This window comes from Oryzias latipes, chromosome 20 (genome assembly GCF_002234675.1).
Source record: "Oryzias latipes chromosome 20, ASM223467v1".
NCBI lineage: Eukaryota > Metazoa > Chordata > Actinopteri > Beloniformes > Adrianichthyidae > Oryzias > Oryzias latipes.
Window position 1 is genome coordinate 6,965,741 of NC_019878.2, and position 18,840 is coordinate 6,984,580.

General features: G+C 38.6%; 1 protein-coding gene across 15 annotated transcripts in view; it reads left to right on the top strand.

Moving 5' to 3' along the window:
• Nucleotides 1–18,840, top strand: part of svil (supervillin) — a 93,776-nt gene that overhangs the window by 19,727 nt on the left and 55,209 nt on the right. For 2 of the 15 annotated variants that reach the window (XM_020712515.2, XM_020712514.2), the window contains exon 1: nt 11,716–12,358. The exons of 3 other annotated variants lie outside the window; for them this stretch is intronic. In XM_020712515.2, the coding sequence (XP_020568174.1) occupies nt 12,301–12,358 (58 nt within the window). In that variant the 5' untranslated portion in view covers nt 11,716–12,300. Of the gene's footprint in view, nt 1–11,711; nt 12,359–18,840 lie in introns of those variants that run through there. 10 more of the 15 variants (XM_020712513.2, XM_020712517.2, XM_020712510.2 and 7 more) reach the window with 9 other exon arrangements.

The following is an 18,840-nucleotide window of genomic DNA, read 5'->3' on the forward strand; positions in this document are numbered from 1 at the left end:
GGCGCAACCTTCCAAACCTGAACATAAAATTTTTTGGCCTTTTTGGGAACATTTATGTTCAAGTTTTACGAGATCTAAAACCGCTGGGACTACCTTGCGCTTCCTCTCTCCTTGAGTGCAAAATGCAAAACAAATTGCTAATTGACTTTCTGGTCATCAAATAAAGGTTTTCTGCTTTGTAGACCAAACAAATAAATGCATTCACAAAGTAAAGTAACTGCTACGCATTTTAGTCTGGACTATTAAGTCAATATTTAATTTTTTTAGAAGCCTCTTAGTGGTGGAGAGCAACTTTTTTCAAGAGGACCTGGCTTCAGACATCAACTTCTTAAACCTCTATAAGAACCGTAAGCCACCCCCCACCCCTCCAATCCTTATATTTTCCTGTTTTAAGCTTTAGTAAAAGACATTTTTTCTTCAATTCTCAAATTTTTGGGCTAGGTTTATGGAAAATTGGATAATCCTTGCTTCCAACAGATGAAATGAAGCACCATTGGTCAGGTCCCTCTAATCTATTTAACACCACAGGTTACAGCAGCAAAAAGAAGCTGTAAAACGGGGGTCAATAGGAATACCTTCCTTAAAACACCAACCTTCTCTGGTCTTTTTAGTAACTGCAACATTTGGTACATCCAGGTTGGCTTCAAATCTTGTAATTGACAGTTTGTCAGCTAAAGCTTATCTTTGATTTCCTCAATTATACAAGACAGTTGGGGCTGGATGATGAGAGGAAAACTCGTTATGTGCGAAATGAATAATCAATATTGCGATGACTATATAACGTGTGGTACATGAACAAATAGCAAAACAACCAAAAACACAATTTCCATTTCACTTCAACAGGTTAATTTAAATAAGAGTCAAAATAATTTAAATTATACTCTAAATAACCCTCCTCTTAATAGGAGGCGAGCATCTAAAATAAAAGGGATCTATCTGATTGGTCAACAATGTGAAGGGCTCCATCCGATTGGTTAAATGCTTAATGGGATTTATTTGATTCATTAAATACTTCAAGTTACCTTAAGATTGTTTTAGCGCACTCAAAGTAACCTTTTGGGATATGCGTATTGCACAGCTTGATTCTCAATGACTATAAATTTGCGATTTATTCTGCAGGCCTAAAGACAGTTAATTTAATAATAGTAGTAAATGTATAACAAAATGTCAGGCCAAGGAAATAATATATATATATATATATATATATATATATATATATATATATATATTAGTCCAAGTTGGAGTCCATGTACAAGGCTGAATGCCTTAAAACGCTACAGCAGTGGATGAACTTCAATATTATTTTGTAATAGAACGCATTACCCTTTTTACTATACTGACTGGTAGACCAAAATTTGATTTTTAAAAATTCCATAAGACTCTATGAACTTGAAAAAAAAATTTATAGCACAAAAAAAAGGAAAAAATGATATATATAATTTCCAAGGGAAGAACAATAAATTATTTTATTGGCTCAAGAAAAAAATAATAAAGAAGACTGTTCATGTTCCTTTTATTGGTTTAACACAAAAACCTGTTTCTAAAAACAGCTCAATGATTTTGTCAACCCCTCGTGTTGCTTTTCCTCATCAGGTCTTTGAAAGCTCAGAGCGACATTCTATTTTTACCCTCTGCTCTAAATAAACTGGAGACCTACTCCAGTTACTTAATTGGCTGAGGTCTGATCTGATTTCCGGCTTTGAGGAAGGAGGTGAGGATGGCACAGTGATGGTGTGGCTCTCCTCTGTAACACATTTTCAGCACCTGACCATGTCACAGTTTTGTCAGCTGTTTCTCAGCTTGTTGTGTCAGACTTACTGCTGTTGGATTGGCTCTGATCCAAAGTGACGGATGCTGGACACACCCAGATCACAGCATCATCGGATTATGTTGTGTCGTAATGACATTTTAATCTCACTCAGATCATAAACTGGTCGGCTAAATCATTTTAATTCGCTATAGTAACACAAAGGACAAACCTTAATAATGCAAAGCAGGGGTTTCAAGCTCAATTGCACAGGGGGTCAAAATCCAAATCACACTTTTAGGTGGCTGGGCCGAAAAGGAAAAACATGTCTTAAACACACTAAAACTAAGTTTTTAAACTTTTAAAACTTAACTTTTTAAACATAAATATGAATAAAACAGACAGGAATATTATTTCACAATAAATCAACTTAAACTTCAAATAACGTTCAATGTTTTGCTCTCCACAAAAATATATTCCTTCAAAATTAAAGTTAGAAATAAAATGTTAAAAGAAAAAAAAAATCTAAAATGTATTTGTAAGCTGTTTTATATTAAAAAAAAATAAACTTAAAAATATCACAAAAGATTTTGCTCGCCATAAAAATATATTGTCAAAATCATACACATATGAACATACTGCAGAACTAAACATGGCCTGGAAACAAAAATAAAATTTGTTTTGTTTGCTCGTGTCTAATCAGAAATAGATTCCAGGCATCACTTTTTAGCATCAAGTTCATTTCTATTTGGTGTGTGAGCTCCTGTGGCACTGTGAAACGTATCAGTAATATGATTAAATAAATAAAACTAAACTTGAGATTACTCCAAAAATATTTTGTCTTCCTTATTTTGTGCAACACCAACAGTAAATATCCTCCCAAAAACATCTATAGAGTCATAAACAAATGAGCAGGAAAATGCCCATTTTGGCAAAACTGGTGTTCGGCAAGGCAGTTGGCGCACTGCATGATGGGATTTGTGGCTGATATTGTAGTGAAGGTCACAGATACATTGGGCATGCTGAAAGATCTGGGAATGCAGGGACTGTGGGATACCATTCCCTTTTGCCTGTCTGGGCGGATTAGAGTTTAGGTGTGGGTTTTTGTCTGTGTTTTTTTGTCTAGCTATTTTACTCTGTTGTGCCTTTACTTTAAAAAAAAAAAAATGTACGTTTATTTCTTTGTGCACCATGAGTGAAAGGTAGGGAGGGAGAGGTTGATGACTAACCCCCTTTGTGATGTGTAACATTGTGTGGCCCAAAATTAATCCGAGTTTATTATAACTAAGCATTCAGCCTCCTTAATCTAACGTTGCTAAAAGGTATTTCCAGTGCAAAATGTCGCCAGGCCATTAATATTAATAATTTAAAGTTATCTGATTGGCCGGATATAATTACTCAGTGGGCCGGATTCGGCCAGGGGGCCTTGACTTTGACACGTGGTGTAAAGGCTACTTTTTGATGCTGTATTCAAAGTGACATGTTCTATTTTTTCCATATTTATCCATGCCATTTCTGTTCGTTATTATGAGATACATGTTGGGAATGGTTGACTGTTTATCCATAAGATATAATAGATATTTTATTCAAACAAAATGTACTTATACAATTTTGCCAACCAGAGATTGGTTTTCATTCTGATGCTACGTTTACACCGGCCTTAGTAATGCAAATTAAAACAAACCACTTCCAATGAGAAATCTATGTTAACGTTTGTATAGCGCGTTTTGACCAATCAGGCACTCGAATTTGATAGTAACGTATTGATGACGTACCCTTTAATTCGCTAATAGACTTCCATTTCTATTTTCCAATCCCCCTTAATCCCTTTTGGGGTCTTTGGGTTGCTTGAGCCTATCCCAGCCAGGGCACACCCTGGACGGTTCGCCAGTCCATTTCAGGGGCAGAAACAGGCATGCACACACACACTCATTCACACCTATGGACAATCTAGAGACCATTACAGTCATACTTCTCCTTTTGGTCACAAAAACTTGGCCACAAAATAAGATACAAAGTAACAAGATTGAGACACAAAATGTAGCTCCTTTAATACCTCTGGTTAAGGTGACAGATTTTCCCCTTCGAGTAATAAACTTTTAGTAAGTGATCTGGCACAGTAAAAGTAGATTGTCATTGTTCTGTCAAGGTCAGAACAATTAAAGGATCTGATCAACAATGAACGATGACTATTATCAGTCTTTCTTTGAACATTAAGTTGCGATTGGTGTTTCACAGTTTACTGAGTTTGTGGATGGCGGTCATTTTTCCAGATTCAGATCACTGCACCTCCGTACAGTCCAGGAAAATGGGAAACAAACTTGATGTTTCTTCATCGTCTGGACAGCATTGCTTGGGAAGGTATTTATGGCAGCTCAGGATGGAAACAACCTTCCTGGCAAGCAGGACTGAATTCTGCTGTTCTGTCTACTGAGCAGATGTGCTGATTTAACAGCTGAAAGCTCTGTGTATGAGTGCACTGGCTTTGGTGAAGATGTCTCCCCAGAGATCTGTTTGCTCCAGACACATGCATGTTTTAACATTTCGGGTGCATCATGTGCCCTCAGGGTCTCTTCATCATTTTATAACAGATAAACATGTCAACTCCAGCAGATTTTGTGTGTTTGAGAAGTATGCAGTCCGGTCTGTTATTTTGTCAGATACTTATTAATCCATTTGAAATAAAAACTTCTTGAGGAATGAATTTTTTAAGAGATTCAACAATTACTCTTTACCTATTTCTGTTTTTTAGCAGCGCATTTAAGAAAGAAATTGCGATTGGTTTAAACAAAAAAAAGTTGCAACAGTTGATGCTGTGAGTAAAAGTATTGAGAGGAAATTACAACTTCAGTTATGTAAAGATGAGCTTGACTTTAAATTAGTTTTGCAGCCACAAACTTTTGCTTTTATCCTAAAGTTAAAGTATTAATTGGTAAAAAATGTATTTTAGATTAAAGGCAAATTTTAATCAAAGTTCAACAGAGTTCATTAAAATTTTATTCAGCTTCTCCTCTGTGCTTGTTAAAAAGGATTGGCCCTAAGGGCCATATTGTGTCCAGCATTGCTCCAACAACAGTCCCCTCACTCGTGTGGTCGTTTGCTTCAGACTTCTCTGTTCTATTCTGGGAAGGTCGTGTTGAGGTGTCGCTCTTGACAGAGCGGCTGTTTCTTGATGTGACTATTTGGGGTGCGATTTGTAAACCCTCAGAGACTTGAGGCTGTTATGGAAAGATGTCGGTTATGAGTTTTGCAGCTCTTGTGTGGGACAAGCTTTGGTACTCCACTGTCTGATATCTGATCTGAGAGGCCCAATGGAGCTTAGTGGCAACAACTGTGCAGATGGGTAATGACATTTATGCGTCCTAGTAAACCCTGTTAGCACATGCTTTTGCATGGAGAGAATCTTCACAATACTCGGGTTACAAAAACTTTGTGGATAAAAAATAAAAAGCTTAAATTGAAGACCAGGGCAAGAATAAAGAAAAGGTCTGAAGGTAGGGCCATACACAGCGCTTGGTGACAGATGGTCTTCACACTGGACAAGCAGGAAGGAGCTTCTTTTTCTTTTTTTTACTGTTTACTACTAGCGCATGTCCGCCACCTATAGTTGGAAGAGGCTTGGTGTGAAATGTCAAAGCTGTGTAAATCTCGTGAATCTTTCTCCAGACTTTTTCTTTCTCAGGTCTATGCCAATAAATGAAAGGCTTGGTGTCATGTAATTCCAGCTGGGCACAAACCACAATTATAATTTCTCCTTCGTGATCGATTTTCAAATGGTGGGGCATTTTGAGAATTAATAAAATAGGGAAACCATCCATTTGTCAATTCCAAATCTAAGGAACTTGCATTGCTCCGTGTGAACACGAAAGTTTTGTACGCGGATGCCTAAAATGGCTGTTTACATAGACTCTTCATTGGAAGTGGCTGCACGATGTGACTATAGCATGAAGCAAGAGTTGAATGCAGCTGTTCATCTCTGTTTTTTGAAAGTGACCGCCATGGTGTTTACCTTCCCTACTTGGGACAGATTTACTAGACACATTTGATCCATGCATAAACAAAAGTCACCTAATCAACACCAAGCAAAGACAACAAAGCACCTAGTGGTTCTGAAGGTCCAGATTAGGGCAGCCCTGGCGTAGAGCATCGGGGTTAGAAACAGATCTGACCTTTTCCATTTGTAGAGCTACCGTACTCTGTCAATAAAGCTAGCTGAATAAGTCCCTACAATAATTTTTGCATTTAATTATTGCTCCACTTCTTTTAGTTGTTTCCTTTAGGGATTTCTGGTCTTAGTGACTAATTTAGATTTAATATTTTAATTTAACCTTCTTTTCATTACCTTCGATTTCACTTCTAACACATCAATGAACCTAATCCTAGATCTGCTTTTTTTTCTTTTTTTTTTTTTCTTGTAGGAACAGTGTTTGATGAAATGACTTACTAGTTATTGTACCTTTCAAACAAGATTTGGTCCAGAAGACCACGAGTTTCTTTTTGGATATTCTCCTAAAAACTGTATTAAGCAACACATTTTAATTTAGTCTTTGTCACAAAGACAATAATTCTCTCTTACCATCTAAACAAATGATATATCATTGGAAAGATATATTGTTGTGTCCTCTATAAACATTTCAAGATTTTTAGCTAAAAATGTGTCAAGACACGGCCAAAACCTAGACTCTACTACAGATGACAAAAAACAAATAAGTTGATTCTCAGGAGGAACTTTAATGAGGGACAGTCTGTAATTACTAAATCTAGAACCAAAACAGTATTTTCTATCAATGCTCGAGCTGGAGGGTTAAAAAGTGTTCCTGACTGGATTTGATTCTAGGATCTGAAACTAAGACTAGTCCATCTCCAAATGAACGACGTAAAAAAATCTGTATTTGTGTTTTAAACCAACTTTCTGAATTTGTTTCCGTCTGCATTTCTATATGATTTAGAAACATCAATCAACATAAATGTTAAAGTTATGGCTTGTGTCAACCTTACATTAGCTGCCTTTTTATGTGTATTTGTAAATTATTACCACTCGCTCTCCAACCCCCTTTAAAAAAAATAATTCATATTTACATTGCAGCAATATTTTCACTGTGTGCAGAGAAGAGACGCGCCAAAAAACCTGGAGCAGGAGACACCCCTTGAAAAAACACTTTTTTCTTTTTACTCTATTCTTAAAGGTGTTGTATGGGGGCATTAGACTCTTTTTTTTTTTTTCTTTTTTTTTTTTTTTCTTTCTTTTTATGTCTTTTTTCTAGAAGCCAAGCCATGAATCTGTGCTCTGGGGGTCATTCTTAGTGCAAACCTACATTGTCTGGAAATGTTTTTCTTAGTGACTGAGTGACTGGCTGCACATGTGAGCTTATCCAGGCTGGAATCATTGAGCTTTGAGGAACATCTGGATGGATGATTAGTGGGGAGGTGTTTCTGTACCTCGATGATCTTAAACACAACCTGTCCCACAGGGGTTGAGATGATAGCGAAGGCAACACTTTTCCTTTGATAAATCCCAGATGAAACTAATATTTTAGTTTTTTTTTTTTTTTTTTTATTCAATGCCACATGATGTTAAAGTTTTTGCTAGTTTTTTCAGGTGCTTTTAATTCGTACACATTTAAAACTACAGACACACCGGGCCTTTGACATACATTAACGAACACGCTAAACATGGTTTCAAGAAAGGCAGATTTAGCCCATGGTTTTCACACTGAATAATCAGGGAGGGGCTTTTTTTTTCTTTTTCTACTGTTCCGTAGCATATGTCCACCACCTACATTTGGAAAAGGATTGGTGTGAAATGTCAAAGCGGTGCAAATCTTCCTCCAGACTTTTTTTTACAGCTTTATTACAACATACAAAAGACTTGGCGTCAAATAATTCTGTCCGGGCAAAAACCACAATCGTTCATGTCTCTTCCACGATATATGTTCAAACGGTTGCCACTTCCGTGAGTTAAAAAGAACGCCATTCACATGTCGCTACCAAATCTGAGTTCCTGATTGGTCAAAGTTTAACCTGGTTTCACTTTGTACAAAGAACCAGAAAATGGTTAAAAAAAACGTTTATAGCGATGCATGAACACAAGAGTTTTAAACAGGAAAGCCCAAGACGTGCATTGACACAGAAACTCTTCATTGAAAGTAGCTGTTTGAACGCTCGTTGCCGAGGTGAGCTTTATTCCAATGACTTCAGCATGAGTTAACATTAGACTGACTTGTATCTATCCATCAGCTGTTGCTTTAACTGCCGTCAGCACTTTGACTCAGTAGCCGTCATCACCTGCATACAAAGAATTGCCTCATGTTTTGACAGAACTTACCATTTCTGCGGAAACAACTCCTGCTTCCATTTCAACTCCTTGTTACTCCAACACTTCAGTGTCACTTCATATCCTTTTACTGCCTCTGTTTAAATCAGCATTTGGCCACTAATTACAATTGCAGGCACTTAAACCTGCTTTCTTGTCACCTTTCTCTGATGTCCTAATTTAAAAGTTCATAAATTAGTTGTCTAAGTATAAGTTTTATTAATTTATATATGGCCCTTAAAATGACCTCAGTCAAACAAGGCGTCGTACATTAAAAGCTTAAAAAAATAAAAAATAAAAACTACAGCTAAAAGGTGAAAACTGTTAACCCTTGTGCTATCTTCGATGACCCCCCCCCCTTCCATTGACGTGTTCACCCTACCATGACAAAAGTGGATAAAGGTGGAAAGATTTCATGTAATCCATGGACACCAGTGAAGATAACAAATCATTGAAGAAAAAAGGTTCAGAGCACTGTCTAGTGGGTCTAGATGACCCAACTCCCAATGTTAAAGTGCCTAGGATAGCACAAGGGTTAAAGAGAAGTTTAAACACGTGACATAAAAATCTAAAAACACCAAATTAAAGCAAGTTGAAACGATAAAACACCCCAGCAGAGCAGAGTCTCTCTGTAAAGACAAGCATGGAGCCTACACAGATGGATGTGATAGAGTTTAAGGTTTAGTTTGGGAGGTTTTCACAACTAACAGATTGCAGTGAAAATGTTTAAGCAGCAGATAACTGACATTTGTTTTAGGTTTACCTCAGCGTTGTAGAGCGTGTGCTTGCTTGTTTTATTGCGGCTCCTCTGGGGGTAAAATGTTGCGCCATTGCAACAACTTTGTGAGGTCTTGAGGACTCATCATTGCTAATTGTGGGATAGAAATGATCTGGTTATTAAACTGATGTCATCCTTCAAAGCACATGAGTCAAAGAAATAAATAGTACTTATCAGACAGCCAGGTGTGGCACGGACTTTGGGGACTCTTAGATCAGTTTTGATCTGCCCGTCTGGGAAAACTGTCAGCCATGCCTACATACCTCATTTAGCACTGTCGCAATCAAATAAAGTTTTTTCCAAACTATTTTTATACAGTTGAAAATAATAATATAATATACTCCTGAGCTCTTTCAGTAAAATCACACAGCAGTGCGCTTCAGGTAAACAGCTAAATTCACTGGGAAAACATTACTGTTTCATATAGAAACCACTGTAGTCAGTCAGTTTTCTCGCCTTTCAATGAGGCCCACGTGATATGCTTTGATACTCCTTCTTTTTTTTGTTAGTTAAACAGCAGCTGAGAACCTTATCTTTACATTGCAGTCATTGAATCATTGTTACAATAAAAGCTATATTAGGACTACTCACCCTTGGGTCCTAAAATATGAAACTATATTTTAAAGCTAATGATGATGCTCAAATGTGTAAAATGCAATATTTAAATCTGTAAAATTAAATTTTATTTTAGAAGATATTAACAAGAAATATTTTTTGCCTCTTGAATGACAATAAAAAGTTCGAATCTCATTCATAAAGGGTGATTGATGTTTTTTTTCCCATAAACTTGACCTCGTGGTGGGTTTGACTTATGGGGAAAATGGGGCCAATCTTACACTTCAAACACTTTCAGTGAAATTCCACAAGTCACAGTTGACATGCTTTTTGTGTTTGGATCATAACCGCTGTTCTTATTTCATGTTTTGTTGAACTACAGACAGGAGATGATCTTTCATGGGATTCCAAAGGGCAAAAATAAAACATGACATATTGAAAGTTTTATTTATTGCACTGATCTGTCCAGTCACCTGTCCGTAAAAGAAACCCGCCTCTAATAATGTACAGATTTGAGTTCTAGCAAACCCCACAGCACACAAACACACACAGATGTCACTAATAGAAAATAAAGAGGTTTGGGACACTGTTCCCTCGTTTATCGCCGGTGATGAGTTCTAAAAATAACCTGGGATAGATCTAACCCAAAAAGTACAGTTATAAATGTTTTAAGGCAGTAAAACTCCTCACTGCACACTTTATACACTTTTCTCGGTCAAACATGAACATTTTCAGACCGTTGTCTCGTTTGAAATCCCAAAGTTCAAACCTTCATTGAAAAAACAAGTCCAGTATTATAGAATGAAAACAACGATCTGCTTGCGATCTCAAAGATTCGGCGAGCTGAACACATTCTGTACAAGAGATATGGCATGGAGGAGGTTGTTTGACCAGCCCCAGAGCCAATCAGGACGCAGAACACAATGCGCCGTAAGAAGGAAAAATCAACGCTTGTGAGGCTGCAGTGAAAAAAATTATGCGAAACAGAGAAAAGTGAACCACGATATAGCAAAGGACCACTGTTCATTGGATTATTTTGGATCTATAATTGGACTTTTTACAATGGGGAATTAATGGCAATTTGCTCGGTGGTAAATCAAGTCTCCAGTGATCTTTTGAGAACCTTTAATATTTGATTCTTTTGGGATTCCATCAGAAGCAAAAGGTAGCGGCCAAAGTAGGAAGCGTCACTGTCTCCATCGATTCATCCAGGTAGATTTAATAAAGTAGTAGGTAAAACACAGTCAGCTGGACTTGGTTTGCCTTTCACTTAAAAAAAAAAAAGAAAAGAAAAGATTTTCCCTCCTCTTTGCCTCTCGGAGGATAGGTAAAACCTTTATTCCTACCAACCTAACTTAAACCTAACTGTTAACCTCAATTTATAAATGTGTGTAAATAATTTAACAGAGATTGGTGGACTTAAAGGGTCTTTAACGTTTAGTTTATTGCAATCTAAAATCTTACCACTCGAAGTCTGCCGAATCCCAACGAACTCTGTCATGAGCTCAAGCGACTCTCCCACCTGAGCTTTGGCGCGTTGATCTTACATTGCTCACATTCTGAACTGCATGAGCTCATCTGAGATCCATTCATGCCATCTCATCTCAGTCTGCCCACCCAGTTTAGTCACTGCATCAGCTAAGCTGCCTCTCACCACACCAACAGGTGTGGTTGGGGAAATTTATAGGTCTCAACAAATGTAATCGTGTGATAAGCTTTGAGAGTTTGCGCTTTTATAACAGAGCAGCACTCTGGCTTAAATTTACGGTCTAAAGTGAAGCCTAAAAATGGCAGCCGCCTTTGTTCAGCTTTCGCTTCTTGCTATTTGTGATTCCAGCTTAAACTCTTCTTGTGGACCTGTTTTATGTTGCTGCCTGCTGGTGGTGACAGCTTTCCCTCTGTGTGCTGCACAAAGATAAGATAATGCTTCCATCACTGTCTGAAAGGCAGCGTTGGGCTCAAAGCCAGCCTCCGTTTCATGCCCTTTTGGAGCAGAAAGGCACAGTCATGCTGATGCATAGGAGCTGTGCATGCACGTGCACCGTATATATGGAAGAATGCATAAGTGAAATCACTGAGTGTGAGTTTATGGGTGCTCTGGCACACTGCCATGATTTGTGTCTAGTAAATCAGTTTGATCTCTCCTGCACCTCTGAGTTCTTCTAGGAAGAGCAGGACTGTTGGCTTCTCCCTCCCATCAGTCACGAGTTGACATGGCAGTGTTCACATTCTCCCTCTTTCTTTTACGAACTTTGTTTTTTCTCACCTTTCCTCTTTTTTTCCCACCTTCTCCTGATGTGCGCCTTTTTTCCTACTGTTCCTTCTAAGAGATGACTGGAATTTCTCGACTGAATGAGATGGTCGTTTTGACGTTCTCTCTCCTTTCTTGCTCTTTATTTCCACTCCCATCCTCCGGTCCTCCTCACGCCTGCTCTTCCCTCCCTGCTCTGCACCGGTTTCTTCTTTGGCATCTACCTCGGGTTTGTGTGAGCCACAGGGAAAGGCAGCGCTCTCGAGGGACACTCCTCTCTGTCTTTCTTTTTCCCCTCCTCTCTGCTCCGGCGAGGCTCATTCTTAATCATGAAGGAGGACAGTTTAGCCCAATCTGAAGAAGCCTAATTTTCTTGCTTTAGCTAATAAGCTTAGTCTGTGCTGAGCAGCTTTCAGCTCTGCAGCTTGTTGTTAGTGGAGCAGAGCAGTAACTCCTCTGCGTGCTGACCGGGACAACCTCTGCTTGTGTCGGCACTGCGGATGGGACGTCTCCCCCTCTGCTGCCTCTCCCTGTAGCTACCTGACTCTTTATGTTTGCTTTGAAGTGCTGAAGAGCCACTTTTATTGCTATTTTCCACCAGAGAAAGCCTTCTCTTCTTCGTCCCTTTCCCTTATAATCTCCTAGTCTTTGCCAAAATGTACCGGAATCCTTGGATCTCCAATTACCTGAGTCATGTCAAGTTCTGCAGCCAAGGTAAGACCAGTGACTGAGGCTCAGGGACTGGTTTCTCTGCCATTTGTGCGTTATGTGCATTGTCCGTAGAGAATGTCCGCTTGCAAAAGTTGACAGTAACAAACTACAGACCATCTTCCTTCCTGCTCTCTGTCCAGTTTTTTTAGCCAGCTGTCCTTGCACTGCAGCCATAGCCTCTGAGGACGAAGCGCAGCACAGAAAAGGCGCGCCACAATCTGCAGGGAGTGAACTATTTCCAGACTCTGCTCCTACTTGGACCCACATTTGCTGGAGCAGATTTATAGTTTATTCCTACACCCTCATTGCTGAGCAATATTGTTTTGATCACTGCTTAACTTTAAAAAATCCCTTTTTTATCAAACATTCAGAGAGCTTATGAGTCTAACCAGCATGTTTAAAACTTGATAAATGGTTGTTATTGACATGGGTTAATGTCAATAAAAGTTGTAATGCAGTTTCTCTGTCCAGCTTGACGCATTAGTGGCTGAGGATTAAAGAGAACACACAATTTAAGTAATAAAAGAACCGGCTCCAGTGACCCAGTGACCCTTGAAAGCAGTTAAGCAAGTTCGGAAAATGTATAGGTGTATAGATTTTCCCAGAAATATCATCTAGATTTAGAAGCTCTTTTTTGTCAAATTTTTATTTTAAAAACAGAAGTTTAGTTCCACAACAATGAAATGATCCTATTGTGCGGAACTCCACAATGTGTTGTTAGTTAGTTGTGTTTGTGCTACTTGGTTTGCACAATTTGCAAAAACTGGGACTCTGCTTCTTTCCTGTTATTCCCCTCAGAAGGTTGGGTAAAGCCGTCTCTGCTGAGCTCACAGGAAACATGATAGTGTCTTCTCTGACAAAGGCACTTCTCTAGTGTTTAGCCTGTATTGTAGACTTAGTGATGGGCTTAATCTCAGGTTTTATCATTGCTTTTGTACCTTTTTCTTTTAAATCCCTGACATGGAAGCATGGAGCTGTCCTCGCATGCACCTGGATGGAAGCGCTGCTCAGGATTTCCTTTACTTTCAACAATATTAGATTAAAGATATTTTTAAGATCTGTGAAAATCTGGTTTCCCTCTTTAATCTTTACAAAATTTCCACCAAAATTAAAACTGAAAAGAATTTTTAAATGGCTTTTTACTGTTGGGCTCTTGAGTACTGATACTCTCTGCCATCTCCGTCATGTTTACTGTTCTGGTTTGTTGAAAAGCTTGTTTAAAGGTTTAAGGTTACAAATGTGTTTGTTTACTTGTCTTTTGCTCTCTGTTTACTGCCTGCAACTTTCATGCTAGTTGGTAGTTAAATACCTAATTGGCTTATTCTCAACCTCTTGCTAAGTCTACTGTTTGTTAAATTGGCAACACATCACTTCTTATTCTTCATCTGTGGGTTCTAAAGCCTTTACTACTTAAGCCTCTCCTGGAGACGAAACTTTGATTAGAAGTCAAGCTGCCCAGCTGACGGTGTAGGTGTGCAACTGTTATAGACTGGCATGTATGTTAAGAAGCAATGACGTACTGCAAACAGTTGGTGGCATGTTTTCTGTTGGGTTTTAATTAAAAGGCTCCTTTCAGAACTAGATTCTGAAATGAGATTAAATGTTGGTCGCACGCTTATTTAAGATATGGTTTTTATTAGTCTATGTCTATCCCTCTATACCTCTATTGATTATTTTGTAAATCTGTGGTAGCCACAGCGTGCCTGTACGTCAATTTATTTATTTTAAAGGCAAACATATGTCTAGTAGTTAGTCCGACAGGTAGCTTTGATTTGGCTTAACAATTATTTTATTGTTTTTAAATCTAAAACGTAGGGCTTCCAAGACAACATGCCATTCAATTCAGTACTCCACCTAACTTAGCATCACAATGAAAGGAAAAAACACTGCAAAATATGTTTTGTATGATTGGACATGAAGTCCGGCAATACTCGTGCCTCCAAACTAGTATTTCTTTTATACTTTACAATGATGATATTTTTGTTCCTCTTTGATCTGAAATTATTTAAGAGCTGTTTTCAAAAACATTGCAGTTATCCCATAGATTAGGATTTTATTGAACAGATAATGCACTCGATGTATTTTATTGTTTGTTAATATCTCAAATAATACACTCACTTACCTTATGGAGACTGACACTACATTTGTGTTAAAGCCTGTGTCCAATTCATCATAAAAAAGCATTTCGTTTGTTTTTTTTAGGTTTTGTTTTTATCTGCAAAAATAAACTGCAGCCACTGCTGTCTTATTTAAACATACATTCCATTTAATATTTGTTTAGCTCAGGCGGTAGAGCAGGTCGTCCAACAACCGAAGGGTTGGTGGATCGATCCCCGCTCTCCCCAGCCAGCTGTCGCCCTCCGAGCTGGGCTAGTCTGCAGCTCACCACTCCCCCAAAGGGATGGGTAAAAATGCGGAGAAGAATTTCCCCATTGTGGGATAAATAAAGCATCAATTATTATTATTAATTAAATCTTACAGATTAAAATCTAAGCGAACAGACAATGCTATCCTCTACACCAGTGGTCCCAACCTTTTTAAACCACAGACTGGTGTGACATCAGAAAATGTTTTCACGGACCGGTCTTTAAGATGTGGCGGACAATTTTTGTAGCAACGCCACTATATAGGAGGAACGGAAACGTGGCAAGACGGAGTCTGAGCTTTCGATTTGACACGCATGACATTGTACATCGCACAGTTGTGATCATCCTCTCCCCCTCCCACACTCATGGGGAAAAAAAGTAGTACTGTCTATTAAATGTAGCTTTCTTTTTTTGGAAGTCGAAGGCTCCTCTTCTGTCTCCTAGCAAAGACGTTTGTTTTTTACTCATTTTGCTAGCTCCTGGGTTTTATTTCAGTGGTAACCTATCACATGTCCAAGAAGAGCACCTTGACCTGCGTCAAGAGTGACATAGACTCTTGACGTAGATCCATTTTAAATAAATCCCGGGGGTTGGGGACTGCTGGTCTACACCAGCCTATGGTTTTCTTCACCAATTACATTTTTACGTGTTACTTGTGCTGCGTACACACCGGGCGTGTGATATGCGTTCAAGAACGCTCTGAACGAGGGCCTTCCTGAACGCACTTTTAGCATGCAGTGTTCATACTGGACTCTCACTACTTGATAGTACTGCATGTACTCACAATTGAAAGAGGCGTTGTGCAAAATTTCAAAGTGTTGCAAATCTTGTGAGCCTTCCTCTAGGTTTTTTTATTTCACCTCTCTATTTCAATATATGAAAGACTTGGTGTCATAGAATTCCGGCTGAGCACAAACTGGGCACAAACGGCAGTTATTAATTTCTCCTCAATGATCAATTTTCAAATGGCTGACACTTCCATGAATTAATTAAAAAGGACACCATCTATATGTCACTACCAAATCTGAGTCTCTGATTAGTCTAAATTCAACTAGGTTTAACTTTCAATGCATGTTCAATGGACGTGCGTTTTGTATGTAAAGCCCAAAAACGGACTTGAATCCACATTTCAGAGGCTGGTGTCAGCTTTGTATAAGGATACTAATCATTGTCTTGGAGCAAATTTGATATTTTAAAACTATTACTCAAAAACTATTTTGCTTTTCAGAGAGTTTGATGTCCATGAATAAATTTATATGAGAATTTATTGCTCAATACAAAATAAGAATTGATATCTTTAAACCTGGCTGCTACATTTTCATAGATAAAGACAGTAAACAAAGGCAAAGAAAAGCAATCAATCACAAAAAAATGGCTGAAGAGAAACATCAGAATGTTGCAGCAATCCAACTAGTAAGATAAAGTCCACACTAAAAAACGTCACTAGTGACTATGGAGCCTTTACAACTCAAAAGTATATAATGGTTGACGTTACTGGGGTGTTTTTTTGATTTTTGCCTAATTTAGACATGAAAGCCTGTTTGTTCATTTGATTAATCCTTTATTATGTTTTAGTTTGTGTTTTTACACAAAACCTTAGAAGTTAATGGAGTGTTCCAATCCCATTGATCATCTAGAATGGTATTGGTAAAATATTTTCTAGTAGTTGTACAGTACCAAACAGAATTCCAAATAAGATGACATTTGATTAACTTGTTGATTTTTTTTCATCTATTGGTAACTTCAGATTTGAACCAAATTCAGTTCAATCACATCAAAAAATATTGTTTACAGTGTTTATAGTATTGGTGGATGACAGCATTTATCACATAAAAAGCTGTGCTCTCTTTATATACCTGAAGGATACTCCATTGAATCGTGAAAAGATTGCTTTTTTTTAATCCTGTTTTTATCATTATCACATTATTTTAGGACATTGCAGCTGGAATTCCTGCTGCATTCCCTCACAGCAACAACAACCACAGAGTAGATTGTAAGCAGCACCAAAGGCTCTGCTACAGCTATGATCATTGTAACGTTTTTTTTGTCTGTGTCTGGAATGACTGATGTGTTGAGGCACTTGGGTTTGTGCGTGTGTGTGTTGGGGGGGGGTCCTCTGATAGCCAACATGCCATAATATATGGACTGTGTGAACCGGACTGCATAGGTCTGGATTGTGGCAAACTTTGTATACTGGATCTGACAAAGACAAGAGTTCACTATCAAGAGGACAGCTCCTATTTTTGCTCCAGCAGTTAACATTTTTACTGCATCTGGTTCTGGTTCACACTTTCAGTAAAGAAACTCTGGTATTTGTCTCCTAGAGTATCTGTCTGTCATCGATTACTCCTCACTGAGCCCATTTACATGCATACCAAAGGTTTGGTAATCATCTGCTTTTTTTCAGTGATTAGATAGATTAAAGTGTGGGTGACATGGCCTATTTTAATAAGCCAAAATATAGTAAATAGTTTCTATTTCATGTTGCGATTGTTTTTAATATTTTTCGAAAAAGAATAAATAGCGAAAAACGCAATATAAACAACGAGGACGGCCGCCGGCTTCACGCATTCCGCCGAATTCGCGCCGCCCTGTTTGTGACGTAACGAAAGGAAGACAAGGCAGACAACATGGCTAGCACCGATAGCGAAGCACAGAGTGATGCTACCGTCTCTATTAGCGATTTATCATCAGATGAACAGAAAGATGAAGAGGAAAGTTGCGGAGATTATCATGATGATGAGTCACTTTTGCAACCGTATCGATTCGAACCCTTTTGCGAAAGTGAGGAGGATATAGCAGAAAGTAGTAGGTCTAGTGATCATGCCGATCATGACGATAGCCAGCATGAAGATTCGGCTAGACTCCAGTAAGTCTAAAAAATGTATAAAATTAAATTACTCCACTTACCCTAAAATATACTCAAAATGTCCCCTTTTGGCCTAATCTAAACAAAGGTAAACACTGGTTTTCAACCCAATTTACAAAATAAATGTCACAAAATAAAAGTTTCCCAGATGGTACTACTCTTTAGTTAACAAAGTCACTGTATACCATTAACAACTGTGGAACATTAACAGTTTTACCCGTTTGAACCCGTTTGAAACCTTTTCTCGTGCGCGCGCGCGCGCTCACACACACACAGTTCAGTTTACTCACGGTACCGGCACCTCAAAAGCAAAAGAAAAAAAACGTTGCAGGCCTGTTGCTTCTCTTGCAAAACATTGAGTGCGTTGAAATACTCCAGTTGGATCCAAGGACAACAGAAAACACGACTACTTCGCCTCAATGTGATCCATCGTGATGCACACTAGCTTAGCAGCCTCCGCTCCCGACTCCAGCGCCGTCCTCTCCGACCCAGAAAACGGCTCGCTCGCTTCCAGCTCACCCGCCTTTCCTCGACTCAGAAGCCAAGATCCTCCTCCCAACTCTCCGTTCAAAATTCTTCGTTTGTGTCCCGGTTTTTGTCCCTTCGAAAACGCAGACTTCTCTCCTGCAGATCTGGAGGGAAAAATCCTTCGCCGTCCACCTTCTTGAACTTTCCCCTTTTCAGCAGCGTTTCTTGTTTGGGAATTTTATACACAGATACACTTTCAGTAGATGTATTGCTACATCCAGCTGCCACACAACGACTTGGCATGTTGATGATTAACAGATTTAAACACGAGAGAAACGAAGACTACCGGTTTTGTTTACATGCTGTCCGAAGCGGAACTGCGAAAATCAACGCCTTTCATGACGTCACAGGTCATATCGGGTTCACTTCCAGCCTGCGCTCTAGCGGCAGATCCAAATCTCTGATTCCTTCGAAAGATGTCTATTATTCATATGCTTCGGATTTTTTTCGACGCGAACTATTGGTATCAATAGAATCAGCGTTTAAAGGGCTTTTTTATTTGACAAAGTTGTTCAAAGCATGGCATCCACACTTTAAGTCACCATGTAAATGTGAAAAATTCCTTTATATAATATAAACAGTTATCCAATGAGAAATTGGATTAAAGCATGTATTTCTGTTTTGGAAAAGCCAGTATTTTGTATCAATGATTGTCTGATGTATGATGTATTTTTATGTCTGTGTAAAGAAAATGCGAAATTCCTCCTCTTGCAGTACAAGAA